Source organism: Mytilus galloprovincialis, chromosome 9 (assembly GCF_965363235.1).
Source record: "Mytilus galloprovincialis chromosome 9, xbMytGall1.hap1.1, whole genome shotgun sequence".
Taxonomy (NCBI): domain Eukaryota; kingdom Metazoa; phylum Mollusca; class Bivalvia; order Mytilida; family Mytilidae; genus Mytilus; species Mytilus galloprovincialis.
The window spans coordinates 94,177,891-94,195,530 of NC_134846.1; the positions used below are offsets into that span (position 1 = coordinate 94,177,891).

Sequence of the window (17,640 nt, forward strand, 5' to 3'; positions counted from 1 at the left end):
TTTGATGATATAAACACATGATTAACAAGGACTGATACTTTTGATGATATAAACACATAATTAACAAGGACTGATACTTTTGATGATATAAACACATGATTAACAAGGACTGATACTTTTGATGATATAATATATCACTGCTGACAATGTAATAAACACATGATTAACAAGGACTGATACTTTTGATGATATAAACACATAATTAACAAGGACTGATACTTTTGATGATATAAACACATGATTAACAAGGACTGATACTTTTGATGATATAAACACATGATTAACAAGGACTGATACTTTTGCAATGTAATAAACACATAATTAACAAGGACTGATACTTTTGATGATATAAACACATGATTAACAAGGACTGATACTTTTGCAATGTAATAAACACATGATTAACAAGGACTGATACTTTTGATGATATAAACACATGATTAACAAGGACTGATACTTTTGATGATATAAACACATGATTAACAAGGACTGATACTTTTGATGTAATAAACACAAGATTAACAAGGACTGATACTTTTGATGATATAAACACATGATTAACAAGGACTGATACTTTTGATGATATAAACACATGATTAACAAGGACTGATACTTTTGATGATATAAACACATGATTAACAAGGACTGATACTTTTGCAATGTAATAAACACATAATTAACAAGGACTGATACTTTTGATGATATAAACACATGATTAACAAGGACTGATACTTTTGATGATATAAACACATGATTAACAAGGACTGATACTTTTGATGATATAAACACATGATTAACAAGGACTGATACTTTTGATGATATAAACACATGATTAACAAGGACTGATACTTTTGATGATATAAACACATAATTAACAAGGACTGATACTTTTGCAATGTAATAAACACATGATTAACAAGGACTGATACTTTTGATGATATAAACACATGATTAACAAGGACTGATACTTTTGATGATATAAACACATGATTAACAAGGACTGATACTTTTGATGTAATAAACACATGATTAACAAGGACTGATACTTTTGATGATATAAACACATGATTAACAAGGACTGATACTTTTGATGATATAAACACATGATTAACAAGGACTGATACTTTTGCAATGTAATAAACACATAATTAACAAGGACTGATACTTTTGATGATATAAACACATGATTAACAAGGACTGATACTTTTGATGATATAAACACATGATTAACAAGGACTGATACTTTTGATGATATAAACACATGATTAACAAGGACTGATACTTTTGATGATATAAACACATGATTAATAAGGACTGATACTTTTGATGATATAAACACATGATTAACAAGGACTGATACTTTTGATGATATAAACACATAATTAACAAGGACTGATACTTTTGATGATATAAACACATGATTAACAAGGACTGATACTTTTGATGATATAATATATCTCTGCTGAGATCAACTGAAATAATTAATCATATTTTTTCTCGTGTAGATAAAAATAAAGGAGATATTTTCTGATTATGACGTGGCCTTCAAAAAAGTTTGTCAAATTTAAATAGATGTTTTTCCTCCCCAATCCCACTCACATTGCAAATTTTACTTAGTCGATTATTTCTATAAACCAATACATATTAAATTAGATGAAACAAACAAAATTAAAAAAAAAGGAAAGGAAAACTAGACGGTAACTAAACCTTCATTTTATAAATAATATGTTCGCATTTTGATATTAAATTTCTAAATAAACTTGCCTTTTCAACGAAATTAGATATACTATGAATAAAATAAGTGTTTATAGATAAAGAATCACATATGATCACATATTGTCTCGACATATAGATTTTATTTGTACAAGGCATAAAAACAGGTAGAATGTAAGAACAACAGGCGCACAACAGTAATTTGTACCATGTTTAGCAAAGCACGAACACAGGTCTGCGCTACTTTAATTGGATTGTACTTGTAAACACAAAAATACAAATACACCTTTTCTGTTGGACAGTAATCCTCATTTTGATTAAATGTCATCTAAGCATTCATAATTATGGACGTATATGACTAAACAAAAGTAATTTGTACCATGTTTTAATAGCAAAGCACGAACACAGGTCCGCGCTACTTTAATTGGATTGTACTTGTAAACACAAAAATACAAATACACCTTTTCTGTTGGACAGTAATCCTCATTTTGATTAAATGTCATCTAAGCATTCATAATTATGGACGTATATGACTAAACAAAAGTAATTTGTACCATGTTTTAATAGCAAAGCACGAACACAGGCCCGTGCTACTTTAATTGGATTGTACTTGTAAACACAAAAATACAAATACACCTTTTCTGTTGGACAGTAATCCTCATTTTGATTAAATGTCATCTAAGCATTCATAATTATGGACGTATATGACTAAACAAAACAACGCACAGCTTTTAGCAATACCCACGGTTCACATACGGTAATGTTTAGACAAGAAGAACGTCATACACTTGTAAATCATGGAACCATATTGTTATACCGTATATTGAAAAAAAGTATTCAGATAAAATTTGCTTCCAGTAAAGTTTTGTGTTCGTACATCTTTGATTTTCTTGATAAATTGAACTGCAAGGTAACACCACGGTTACACTAGTGTGACAGCAACAACACAACACAAATTCACAAATAGTAAATTTCTATAGATCTCCATACTTGATGGTCATTCGGCAATCCTCGGTAGAATCCGCTACTCTCCTTCTTAGATGAGGGTACGGAATCGGCCGAGTTGAGACGAATGACTTGATGGTCTCAAACGAAGGACATGCTAATTTCATGTATTAGATTGTCTAATTCTGACTACTGCGCGCTGTATAGAATCTCTTGAACATGTTTTCTGACAAGCCTTACGGAAATCTTGCTTGTACCATGCGTAAATGACTGGGTTAATCACGCTGTTCAACATCCCCAGAAATACGAGCCAGTGTGATGTTTCTTGGAGATTGAAATCTGTCGAATAACCATTGGCAAATGCAAACGAAAACGACATGAATGGGGTCCAGCAGATTGTAAAAGCTATTGTTATAATCAACATAACCTTTGCCCCTCGTATGTTTTTATGAAGCTTTTTGTCTTCAGTTTCCAATTCATCTAGTGGCCTTGTTCTTTTGTAGAATTTCCTTATCTTGAAGAAGATGAGAAAGTGTGCAATGAAGGAAAGGCCATTCAATGAACAAACAATACTAGAGGTTGTCCAGAAAAATTCGGGAGAGTAAACGAGACTGAAGCTACAGCTAGGCGCAGTTTCCCATTCATTCCATCCGAAAAATGGCGGGAGTGATAATGCCATCGATATAAGCCATGGTAAAGTAACAATAATACTGGATAAGTTTTTCGTAAGGATTTTTTGATATAGACCTTGTTGACAGATAGCAATGTAACGATCCATTGACAGAAGGAATACGGTGACATGTGACGCGATGGTCATACAACCCACAACCTGAAAACGTAATAGACAGGACACTACGTTCTGATTCAAATGACGGTGAAATACGTAGACAATCTGAACTCCTGACGACATTCCGGTGAAGAAATCGGCTATGGCGAGATTCAATACAAAGATGTTTGAGTTGTCTTTGAGACTCATGTGACGTAATACTACGTAGATGACAAAGAAGTTGCCGGTGCATGCAATGACGAACACAATCTGTTGTAGAGTGAGGAACACTATTAATAGTGTAGGTAAAGCAAATGGGAAGCTGCTGGAACTGTTTGTTGAAGATGGAGTGGCATCTGGTGTCAAGTTGAAGGACATGTTGACAATCAAATCTTTTTTATTACCTACAAAAAAGAACTAAATGCATTAGGAAAATAAAAAGATGCGGTATGAACAAAAACATACACCAAAATTAAGAAATTATAGGCAACGTACTGTCTTCGACAATGAGAAATAAACAATAGGCTCTGAAGGCGTCGACATGAAAAATATGAAACATTTCAATTAAGAAAACAAATGGCCTAATCTATAACAAAACATTTTACGAAATTCAATTATGACAGACATGAACCAACAACCACAGGACTACAGACTTCTGGCTCAGAACAGGCACACACATAATATAATATTTGTGAGCGCTCACCCCTCTCCCCCCATGCACCTTTAACCCTAGATAGGAGTTGTGTTACAGCACAACATAAAAACAAACTATGGCTGGAAGGGTAATTATACATCCCTCACATAAAAAAGACACAAAGGACAGATCTGAGAACACTCAGTCTCGCAGTTACTCACGGCTAGTTCAAAGCTTACTAAACTCATAAAAAACAATCATATATCTAAGGCTAGAATATCAATCAGTATATATCTAATGGATTTAGTGTAAATACCTCATTAACAGTCAGAGAAAAACATGTGTTATGTGTCCTGGACTATTAGCTTTTCCTGCTATACTTTAAATCATCCGTCATGTGTCCTGGACTATTACCGTATAGCGGGTTATTTTCGCGGGGGTGTCAATTTTCGCTTATTTTCGCGGAAAAACCAAATCGCAAAAATAAACTCCGCCAAATTAAAAGTGTACATGTAAAGGTATTGACAAAAGTTTTGATTCCGTCAAAATAATAACCGCCAAAATATTTCATTTTACCTTATTCAATGGAAATCGCGAAAATAACCCGCTATATGGTATCTTCTCCCGCTATGCTTTAAATCATCCGGCATGTGGTACTGGACTAAATTATCTTTTCCCGCTATGACTTGCATCATCCATCATGATATTTATCTTAAAGACAACACCAGTGCTCAGAACAAAATTCCCACAGAAAACTAAAGATTGAGAACAATGAACCTAACAAAAAACGGAGTACCCTCAGATAACAAACAAATCATTTCTCTTTTTTTTTTTAAATAATAATAAAATAAAATAAAAATAATAATAATAATAAAAAAAATCATTTCTCTTTTCTGGTGACGTATCTTCTGCTAAGGGGGGCATACCGGGTATTTAAGATTCCACGAACGTATACAAACAGCCCATGCACCAACTCTTTCTGATGACGATTGTTTGGTTATGTGGGACGTATTCCAGATTCCACGAACGTATATTAACAGCCCTTGCAACAAATCTTGTTAATGACGCATGTTTTGCAATGTTGCACATATTTCAACACTAATCGAATAATGGTCAAATGAACAGGACATTATAAGCATACGATGATAATGAAGTCCTCCATGCAAGAAATATTAATAATACAGAATACTTACGAAAATTCTAACAATTGTATATAAATCTTAGCCAGTATATATAGACATCGGAACAACACAAATCTTAGCCAGTGTAATATATAGACAGAGACATTAAAACAAATACACCCAATATATGTAGACAGATATACTTATGATCACTTATACCTAGCCATACATCGTTATAAATGAACTCAGCATAGAAACCAAGACCGTTTTGTAACAGAAGCGCGTTTCGTTTACAGATGATATAAGCTGGACACGAAGTGATAATATGATAACTGATACTTGATCAGTTATACGTGAAGTTTATAATCTTGTCGTGATCATATTTAATTCAATACAAGATATACCTTTCACTTGATTCTTTAATTTTAATTAACGCGTAAAAAATGTGAAAAAACAATTGAGACGAAAACAACATCTCTATTTCTCAACAAACTAACATGAAAACTGTATCCTGTCTCCTCACCCAAAGAACAAGGAAACTATACCTGTATCTCTATCAAAAGGACATGAAAACTGTATCTGTATATATCTCTTACCCAAAGAACACGAAAACTGTATCTGTATCTATCATCAAAATAACAAGGAAACTGTATATGTATCTCTCATCAAAAGAACACGATCTCTTATCAAAAGAACACGAACACTGTATCTGTATCTATCATCAAGAGGACAAGGAAACTGTATCTGTATCTCTCATCAAAAGAACACGATCTCTTATCAAAAGAACACGAACACTGTATCTGTATCTCTATCCAAAGAACACGAAAACTGTATCTGTATCTATCATCAAAAGAACAAGGAAACTGTATCTGTATCTCTATCAAAAGAACACGATCTCTTATCAAAAGAACACGAACACTGTATCTGTATCTCTATCCAAAGAACACGAAAACTGTATCTGTATCTATCATCAAAAGAACAAGGAAACTGTATCTGTATCTCTATCAAAAGAACACGATCTCTTATCAAAAGAACACGAACACTGTATCTGTATCTCTATCCAAAGAACACGAAAACTGTATCTGTATCTATCATCAACAGAACAAGGAAACTGTATCTGTATCTCTTATCAAAAGAACACGAAAACTGTATCTGTATCTGTCATCAAAAGAACACGAACACTGTATCTGTATCTCTATCAAAAGGACACGAAAACTGTTTCTGTATCTCTATCAAAAGAACACGAACACTGTATCTGTATCTCTATCAAAAGAACACGAACACTGTATCTGTATCTCTATCAAAAGAACACGAAAACTGAATCTGTATCTCAATCAAAAGGACACGAAAACTGTATCTGTATATGATATCCAATGACTACGAAATTTATATCTCGAAAATTATTCATATATCTTTCACCAGAAGTGTACAAAAACAAGTTCTCTATTTCTAAACAAAAAGAGCAAGATTGACAACTCCTTCTCGGATCAGAAATAGCACAAAAACGACATCTCTATAAAATTATATTAAATCAGAAAGAGCAAAAAAACCCAAACAAATGAAAACTACATGTCTATATCTTTCCAGAAATCAATATATGTATCTATCACACCAGAAGAGTACAACACTATACATGTATCTCTATCTCCCATCAGGATGGAGAGATTCGTAACAATTTTGTGGCGTGTTAACCTTATATCATAAAACATTTTATAGATAAATAGAAACTTTGAATAACAAAAATGATATGCAGGACATGATCTACAAAAAATGTGATTTTGCCGATAAAGTAAGTAGGATTTCGCCCCTTTTATTAGTGATTGTCCTTAAATGAGGATTTTTTAATCCACTTTTGTGTTTTGAGCAAAAAATAAAGAAGATAGAGAGAAACAGAACAGACAAAACGATCATAGTAAACTATATGAATTGACAGTAAAGAGCAAATACAAACCATTTGTAGAATAGTTTTGTTCGTATAATTGAGCAAAACACGAAAAAATTGCAATAGGTAGAAAAACAAAATAACGGATTTTGGAAAAAAAAAAGGGGGAAGGTTAAAACAAATAGTCCTGTATCCAAGTACTGTATCTATGAATTTCAATTAAAAAAAAACTACAGGAGGAGTAGATTGCACAAAACTGTATCGTCTTTGGAAAAAGGACTTGTTCCACAAGTCTGAAAAATGAGGTTGGGGATAACTTTTGTTATTAAGTTCCCTAGAATAAAGCAATTCCATAATATAGCAGGTGCATATCTTCAAAACGCTTTCAATCTTTCTGTTCACGAAAAGTTGCCCTGGTATGAATGAGTGCGAAACAATTGAAAACGAGACAAGCAAACTCATGATAAATGATAAAGCAAGTTGAAGAAACGAAAAACAAATATGGCAAACATCACGTAATCACAAGTTCCAAACTTGGGACAGCACGAATAAATTAACTTGTAAGAATAAGCTAGTTTGCGCTTCGTAAAACTAGGATGATTGCGTCCAGTTATTTTACAGCTCAATGGTCACATCAGTTCATTCAAATTCAATCGTATATACATAAAGCATTATACCTGAAGGCATTTATGGGAATATTTGAGCATAAATCAGATTAACTATTTTTTCTATATATCCCAAGGTAGACTGCTGTTATCTTTCACAAAAGTCTGCTTTTATAATCTACTTTATTATGTACCTGATTACGGATATCAAACAAAGTATAGTTTATCATTTTCTTTATAAATATTATTATCAATCCATCATATGATCGGACATTTCTATCACAAAGATGGATGTCTACATATTGGGATTACTCCTGGTGGTCTGTCTGGGGGCACAGGCACGCCCTTCACAACCAGAATGTGGATACAACGTAAGTCTGTTTTAGTACTTAAATAAAGGGTCAATATTTTGGGGGTCTGGATGGGGTTTACAGAATAGTGGACAATGGAGAAATTGGGAGGGAGCAAATACAGAATAGAGAACAACGGACAGACCAAATAAAGAAAAGAAAATACTTGAATGTTACAATATGAAGAATAGAGAATAATAGATTGTTACAATAAAAACAGAATAGAAAGTTATGGAGTGTTACAACATAAAGAATAGAGAAAAATATAGTGTTACAATATAAAAGACAGATTTGATTCATAGAAAATCATCTGATACCAGTTATTAAGTGAACATAATTTGAGCCATGATGTAAGCTCATCCATTTCCCCTACAACACATTATGGTTCGGGTACATTTTCATCATAGATATATATTTTTTATAGTTCTAATTTTTATCAAGAAATCATAGATTTTTGTATGGATGCAAGTATGGAAATATCACGGTCTGTGAAAACTGTCAACTGGAACTAGTAGTCATAAAGGTGTAGATTTGTGTAGGTTCGCGGTTTCGTGTATTTCCTCCCTAAAGACAGTGTAGCACGACTTTTTGGTATTGTGATGGAGACTATGAACACCAGTTTAAAATAAAAACAACGACACCCATTTGAAATGAGAATTGTTGTATGTAAAACGTGACTTTAGTTTTCAGAGTTATCATACTTATTTTAAAGTTCAAACTGTGTGTTATTGTTACAAAAGCTGTGCATGTCACACACACGAAAGATGTGTATAATTAAGAAGTGCCTAACGGTACAGGGGCGGATCCAGCCATTCTAAAAGGGGTGTTCACAACCCGGGACACAAAAGGGGGGGGGGGGGGTGTCAACTATATGTTCCCATTCAAATGCATTGATAATTGATAGGCCAAAAAAAGGGGGGTTCCAACCCCCGGACACCCCCTGGCTCCGCCAATGCGATGGCAAAAAGACTGAAATCCAATGGGACAATGCTATAAAGACATTTTGATTCATTTTCCTTTTCAGAGCTGCAACCCTATCAAAGAAGACATGTTGAATGTTCATCTGGTACCTCATACGCATGATGATGTCGGTTGGTTGAAAACAGTAGACCAGTATTACTACGGAGGTAAATATGAAAGAATCAACTTTACGATCAATTCTAAAAAATGTACGACGCATAGCAAGGATTCTAAGACCTGATATATGGATGAATTCGGGCAGTAAACATGAGATTACAATAAACCATTTTAAATCTATAACATTCTTCACACGGATTTTCTTGATAAACAAGGCACTAGACTAGACTATGTGTTTTTCGTTACCAATATTTATTTTTGATGTTTTATTTACGATCCGAGTGCGCTCTCACAGTCTTTCGGAAAAAGGAATGGTATCGTCATCGATTTCCTTACTTAGTTTTGAAGTTTCCGGTTTATATGAAAACAAGCCAAATACTATGATATCAAGTATTAAACTGAGATCCGCTTGTATAACGCTTCACTGAAACTACGTAGCAGTCAGTCGAGAACCAGCTTAGATATGAAGTATTGATACAATTTTTTTTTAAATCAATAGCGTTTCGTAAACCAATGATTATATCTTTCATATCACAGTAAAAGAATACACCTTATCGCTATTTGTCCGCCATTGCTGGAAATCACACAGGTTCCCGTAAAATTTTGACGTCATAAAACAAAATGTCTGACGCCACAATGGAAAAGTGATTGTTGTTGACGTCAAAAGTTCAAGCGGACGGGTCAGCCGGGAATAGCGATAAGGTGTATATTGAGGGGGAGGACAGGGGTAAGGGAGACAGGGAGAAAGGGGGTAGGAGAAAGGAGAAAGGGGGTGGGAGAAAGGAGAAAGGGGGTAGGAGAAAGGAGAGGAAGGCTGGGAGAAAGGAGAAAAAGTTGGAGAAAGGAGAAAAAATAAAATATCTCTCCTTTTAAAAAAAATTGTAATATTTCAAGAAAAAATATCTCAAAAGGAGATGTTTTATTCTAATGGGAGAAAGGAGAACGGTGGAAGGAGAAAGGAGAAGAGGGGTGGGAGAAGGGAGAAGGGTACCCCCCTGTCCTCCCCCTCAATATTAAGAGTTGGTAAATTTCTACTCACATTTATTAGGTCAGGAATAACCACCAATTGGTGGATTATAGTTTATACCTCAATTGACGTATAATCCACCAATGGAGGTATATTGGTATAGACCAATTGACGTATAATGCAGGTTTTTTGTAATAAAATGCTAGTGTGATATAGGAGCATGATTTTGCAACTTGCAACCTATTTTATGACCCCTATTAAGTCCTCCAAAGTTTTCAGTTTTGTAAAAGCCTGCTGCATCTCTTGAGAATGCATGTGTACAACAATTCTTTTGTTGAAAAAATTGTACTATTGACCATGATTGACTTTTGATAATGAAAGTCAAGTATTAACAAAGAGCTCCATTTGTAACGGTTTATTTCTTCCTCTGGGATATTTTATCCTGAGGATAATTTGTCCCGGTAATTTTTTTCCAGGCATGGTATTTCACAGGTTGATTTTTTCCAGAGGAGTGAAAATCTATCTGTGTTATGCGGATAGTATGTACCGGTATATATTTGCCGTACTATATTTCACAGAACCATGTGAAATAAAGTCCCACTAACTACTATGTAAGTTACTCACAATCAATATATACCTGACTATAATTATAAAATGTTTCACAAAGGTAGACCAAATTTGCATAATTTATCAAAGGGAGGTAATTATGAGCAATTTATATTTTAAAGATATTAATATAATACATTTCTGAATCTATTTTATAGTGAAATTTGTCCTTGAATCTTATTTTTTATATATATTCATTTATATAAAAAGATGACTTACAACTTGATTTAATAAGACTGATAACATTTCACAGGTAAAAACTATCCAGCTGTTAAACATGCTTTTGTTCAAATATATTGTTATGCTATGATTTATCTGATTTCCATATAATCAACAACTACATCTCTGTCCCCAGACAAAACTATTTATATAGTTAAAAATATCATCATAATCAAATTCTTCTATTACTGTTAACAGTAGTAATGCAACTATATTTTTACCTTACTTTTAAATTTATATTTGTACTGAGATCTGAAAACAACTCACTTTTACATGTATTTCACTAACCTTATTTAATCATGATATTATTTTCACAATTAGGATCTTTGAAATTACTTCTGGTTTGTTCAAATATATTGTTATGCTATGATTTATCTGATTTCCATATAATCAACAACTACATCTCTGTCCCCAGACAAAACTATTTATATAGTTAAAAATATCATCATAATCAAATTCTTCTATTACTGTTAACAGTAGTAATGCAACTATATTTTTACCTTACTTTTAAATTTATATTTGTACTGAGATCTGAAAACAACTCACTTTTACATGTATTTCACTAACCTTATTTAATCATGATATTATTTTCACAATTAGGATCTTTGAAATTACTTCTGGTTTTCTTCCCTATGTTTCATGATAATTCATGATAATTTTCTTTTTAAAAGGATGATATTGACTTGAATATTTCAGGAAATTTTTTCAAGGATAATTTGTGAAATTATTTCCCATTATAATACATTTTTTTTTAACAATTTCGCTTTATTTCAAATACACTATTATTATTTCATAGTATTTTTAAAGGATAAGTTTTTTCTAATAACTATTCAATAAGATAACTACCCAGATAGAATTTCACGGCAAAGGAAAAAATATCCCAGGGAAATATATTCCTCCGGATAAAAAAATAACAACAACTACTGTGACATTTTTTCCTCCGGATCAAATTTCACCCGGATATAATTTTGCTTTACACATTCACCTGTGGAGTTGTACTCATGGTCACATGACTGCACACAGAATTGATGTCCATTGACAGGTGATTTAGTGGTTAACTTTCCAATCAAGAATTGACAAGATAACAATAGAAGAAACTGCAAATACAATTATTGATTCAATGCAATATGTTATGTGACTCAGTGGCGGATGCAGGAATTTTCGAAAGGGGGGGTGCTAGCCCAGGGCAAAGGGGGGGTGCAGGGGGGGGTGCAAACATATGTCCCGATTCAAATGCATTGATCGGCCAAAATAAAGGGGGGGGGTGCGGACCCCCGGAACCCCCCCTCTGGATCCGCCACTGTGACTATAATAAACTAGGAATATTTGACAAGTTTTCATACTATAATATGGTTTTAAGAAAACAATGCTCCATTTTGGTGGAATAATTTGCTTTGAAAAACAAAGAATTATACACCAATTGGTCTATATCATTATATGTCAATTGGTGGATTATACGTCAGTTGAGGTATAATCCACCAATTGGTGGTTATTCCTGACCTGTTTATACACACATTAAGGATTATGTATCCTTGTGGTGATTCAATGCAAAACATATATGCAATTTTAATAGAAAATTCACAACCTTTATCCTTGTACTCTCATATTTGGCAATTTGATGACTGATAGATATAGGATTATTGCATGCAGTGCTAGCATTGATTTCCTTAAAACAAATTTTTTAATGTAGTTATTGGTTAAAACAAATAAAAATACGTACCAAACCAAATACACCTTTTAGAGTGCGTTCGACTTTAGTGACTCAGCATGAGGTATTTTGGAATTTACAGGTTGCTTAGAACTTTTTGTTAAAAATAAGTACTAGCACATCATAGAAACCAATTGATTAATCTATGTTTCAAATTTTATAACAAAAATCTCTGTAGTAAAGGCTGTGGATTTTCTATAAAAATGTTGGTTTATTTGCCACAAAGTACTCTTTTTTCTATTAAATGCAATGAAACAGTAAATAATAATGCTTTGCATCAAGTTTCCCCTTGGTAAATGTACAACATGGCTTATCTCTATTATTCATTATATCTGAAGTTTTGATACAATTGAAGTTTGAAAAGTTCGGACAGAAATGGCTACAGAAGGGGTCATAAACCTTAAACAATATACTTACCTATATGTCATGTTTTGGTTATAGATTTATCATTAAAGAAAACCATGTACAGTCATAGTACAAAAAAGAGTTCTCACTCAAAAAATGTCCTATCATTTCAAGTGAAATCAATATTTTTCAAATAATTATTACCAAGTGAAGATCAAGTAAATCTAAGCGATTTTTGTAAAATAGATACCATAAGATGCAGAAATGTCTGAAGCTTTTGGTTTATTTGGCCATCATTTTGGTGAAGTTCAGTTTCATTATCTATTGGATTAAACACAAATGCATATTTTTACGATTTTAATTTGGTTGGAATACATAGCAAACTTTTCAATTTTTCTTCGTGTTCACCTCGTCAGAAATGTAATATAAGTTTGAATAATAAAATGGCCAAATAAACAATGAAAATTCAGACATTTCTGCATCTTATGGTATCTATTTTATAAAAATTGCTCAAAGAGCTACAGTCCTACATGTACTTGGTGATAATTTTTGAAAATCATCTATTTTAGTTGAAATGATAGGACATTTTTTGAGTGGGAACTGACTTTTGTCCAACGACTGTAGTAGTGCACAACAAAATAGAATTGGGAAAAGTATTTTTGTGTATTATTAGCAGGCTTGAGGGCTGGAAACATTCATGCCCTCAGACACAATCATATTTTTTTCATTTCCTACAATGCAAGGATAATAATTTCAGAATAATTGTGTATTTTAGGGATTATAAATTATTTCATTCTGGTATTTTATTAACAAATCATAATAATAAACAGAATTCTCTCTGTCCAATACAAGGTTCTATATATATATGTAACACTCAGAAACGTGTCCTTCCCCCAAAACGTGTCCGATTCGCCCAAAGGTGTCTACATCGACGTCACTGAACTGCAAAATATGTCTAGTTGTAAATCAGCGCCAAAGCTTGTCATTTGTATAAATGCCCAAACGTGTCCATTTTTAGCTCACCTGGCCCGAAGGGCCAAGTGAGCTTTTCTCATCACTTGGCGTCCGGCGTCGTCCGGCGTCCGTCGTCGTTAACTTTTACAAAAATCTTCTCCTCTGAAACTACTGGGCCAAATTTAACCAAACTTGGCCACAATCATCATTGGGGTATCTAGTGTAAAAAATGTGTTCGGTTACCCGGCCAACCAACCAAGATGGCCGCCATGACTAAAAATAGAACATAGGGGTCAAATGCAGTTTTTGGCTTATAACTCTGAAACCGAAGCATTTAGAGCAAATCTGACATGGGGTTAAATTGTTTATTAAGTCAAGATCTATCTGCCCTAAAATTTTCAGACGAATCGGACAACCGGTTGTTGGGTTGCTGCCCCTGAATTGGCAATTTTAAGGAAATTTTGCCGTTATATGGTTATTATCTTGAATATTATTATAGATAGAGATAAACTGTAAACAGCAATAATGTTCAGCAAAGTAAGATCTACAAATAAGTCAACATGACTGAAATGGTCAGTTGACCCATATAGGAGTTATTGCCCTTTATAGTCAATTTTTAACCATTTTTCGTAAATCTTAGTAATCTTTTACAAAAATTTTCTCCTCTGAAACCACTGGGCCAAACTTATCCAAACTTGGCCACAATTATCTTTGGGGTATCTAGTTTAAAAAATGTGTCCAGGGACCCGGCCAACCAACCAAGATGGCCGCCATGGCTAAAAATAGAACATAGGGGTAAAATGCAGTTTTTGGCTTATAACTTAAAAACCAAAGCATTAAGAGCAAATCTGACTTTTAGAAAATTGTTTATCAGGTCAAGATCTATCTACCTTGAAATTTTCAGATGAATCTGACAACCTGTTGTTGAGTTGCTGCCCCTGAATTGGTAATTTTAAGGAAATTTTACTGTTTTTGGTTATTATCTTGAAAATTATTAAAGATAGAAATAAACTGTAAACAGCAATAATGTTCAGCAAAGTAAGATTTACAAGTAAGTCAACATGACCGAAATGGTCAGTTGACCCATATAGGAGTTATTGCCCTTTATAGTCAATTTTTAACCATTTTTCGTAAATCTTAGTAATCTTTTACAAAAATCTTCTCCTCTGAAACTACTAGGCCAAATTAATCCAAACTTATCCACAATTATCTTTGGGGTATCTAGTTTAAAAAATGTGTCCGATGACCCGGCCATCCAACCAAGATGGCCGCCATGGCTAAAAATAGAAGATAGGGGTAAAATGCAGTTTTTGGCTTATAACTCAAAACCAAAGCCTTTAGAGCAAATCTGACAGGGGGATAAATTGTTTATCAGGTCAAGATCTATCTGCCCTGAAATTTTCAGATAAATCGGACAACCCGTTGTTGGGTTCCTGCCCCTGAATTGGTAATTTTAAGGAAATTTTACTGTTTTTGGTTATTATCTTGAAAATTATTATAGATAGAAATAAACTGTAAACAGCAATAATGTTCAGCAAAGTAAGATTTACAAATAAGTCAACATGACCGAAATGGTCAATTGACCCCCTAAGGAGTTATTGTCCTTTATAGTCAATTTTCAACAATTTTTATAAAATTTGTAAATTTTTACTAACATTTTCCACTGAAACTACTGGGCCAACTTCATTATAGATAGAGATAATTGCAAGCTGCAAGGATGCTCAGTAAAGTAAGATGTACAAACACATCACCATCACCAAAATACAATTTTGTCATGAATCCATCTGCTTCCTTTGTTTAATAGTCACATAGACCAAGGTGAGCGACACAGGCTCTTTAGAGCCTCTAGTTTAAAATACACCCAAACGTGCCCAATCCCCCAAATGCGTGCATATTTTTTTTCCTGGAATTTTCCTTCGTGTCAATATCATAAATACATGAACATATTAAGTCAGACCTCGTCTAGGGATAATGTCCCATTCTCTGTGCGTTTTTTACTGTAGTCATAAAAACCTCAGTTTAATCCAAACTAGTGATAATCCTGTTAGAATTTAGGTCCAATCTTAAATTCTCAGTTTGATAAAAGAACCTATCTACAGTATAAATGACACAGAAATTAACTGACAGCTACTAGTATTGGTCACTGTACGGCATTCAACAATGAGCTGGCCCTTACCGCATAGGTCAGCTATAAAAGGCCCAGAAATGACAAATGTATTTATTGCTAACATGATATCTTTCTAGAATTTATTGAAAAACCTGATAACCAGTTTATGATTTTAAGAGCTTTTAAAATATCAGAAATGTTGAAAGAAAGGAAGTCAATTTTGCTGAAAAAAAAGTGCAATATTTGTATTTATATAAAAGGCATCAACGGAGTTTACTAGTACAAAATAATTTACATATTAAACTATTACTTCAACAGTACAAGAATTATATAGATATAGGAATATGTGGTATGAGTGTCAATGAGACAACTATCCATCCAAATAACAATTTATAAAAGTAAACCATTATAGGTCAATGTACGGCCTTCAACACGGAGCCTTGGCTCACACTGAACAACAAGCTATAAAGGGCCCCAAAATTACTAAAACCATTCAAACGGGAATGTGTATGTTGGCTCTAAATGAGCATGAAATACTTGCAACTGGGCAATAATAAATTTCAGTGAAAGGTCAATTCATATGTTACAATTTAAATTTGCAATATTTTTTATGCTAATGGCTAAGAAATGACCACTTCATCAACTGTGTCCCCCATCACAGAATTGCCGTAAACGTTATTGATTTGGGACATGCATGTATTAGCGCTAAAAGAGGTTAGACATTCTGGCGTGTAATAATGGACACGTTTTGGCGAATAACAATTATGGGGCACATTTCGGGGTTATGAAATCGGACACGTTTGGGGAATATTGAATATTACGGGGAGAATAGACACGTTTGGGGGAATCGGACACGTTTGGGGGGAAGGACACGTTTGGGAGTGTTACATATAGAACAAGGATTTCTAAAGAAACCTTCAAACCTATTAATGAGGGGGGTAGGAGGGGTCCTGATCCCGAATTCCAAGGCCTAAAAACACGAAATCCAGAGGTCCCAAATTTATATAAATAAATTTAAATCCATACATCCCGAAATTCGAAAAAAAAAATTCCTGGAGTCCTGTTAAAGGTCCTATCCCCCTCATTAACTTAAGGGATCCAATCTTATATTTTGTTTTTTAGCTCACATGTATATAGTTATACACAGAATGCTGATGTCCATTTCATTAATAGATTCTATAGTACAAGAATTACTAAAGGATCCTAGTAACTAAGGGATCCATTATTTTATCCTTGTGTTTGTTTTACAGATCGTAATGATATCCAGAATGCTGGTGTACAATACATCATAGATTCTGTCGTACAAGAATTACTAAAGGATCCCAGTAAAAGGTTTATTTACGTAGAGATTGCATTTTTTGCTCGATGGTGGAGAGAACAAGATGAAGCCATGCGAGACCAAGTTAGGACGCTGGTCAATCAAGGTCTGTAATGATTTAGGTTACATAGAAGTGGAGTGGGGGGGGGGGGGGGTGGCATTGTTCTGTGGGAGGTCTGTATATATTTAGGTGACATAGAAGTGAAGTGGGGAGGGCCATTGTTCTGAGGAAGCGAAAATCATGAAGACACCAGACATTTAGGATACAAAATTTGTAGTGTTTCATTTTGTTGATTTCTGTTTATGTCTTTAAGGCTAGGATT

General features: G+C 33.7%; 1 protein-coding gene across 2 annotated transcripts in view; it reads left to right on the forward strand.

The window, feature by feature from the left end:
* The first annotated feature begins 7,890 nt into the window (after window positions 1-7,890).
* LOC143046414 (lysosomal alpha-mannosidase-like) overlaps window positions 7,891-17,640 on the forward strand; it is a 64,147-nt gene continuing 54,397 nt past the window's right edge. For both annotated transcript variants that reach the window (XM_076219573.1, XM_076219571.1), the window contains exons 1-3: window positions 7,891-8,037; window positions 9,041-9,143; window positions 17,250-17,423. In XM_076219573.1, the coding sequence (XP_076075688.1) occupies window positions 7,954-8,037; window positions 9,041-9,143; window positions 17,250-17,423 (361 nt within the window). In that variant the 5' untranslated portion in view covers window positions 7,891-7,953. The remainder of the gene's footprint in view (window positions 8,038-9,040; window positions 9,144-17,249; window positions 17,424-17,640) is intronic.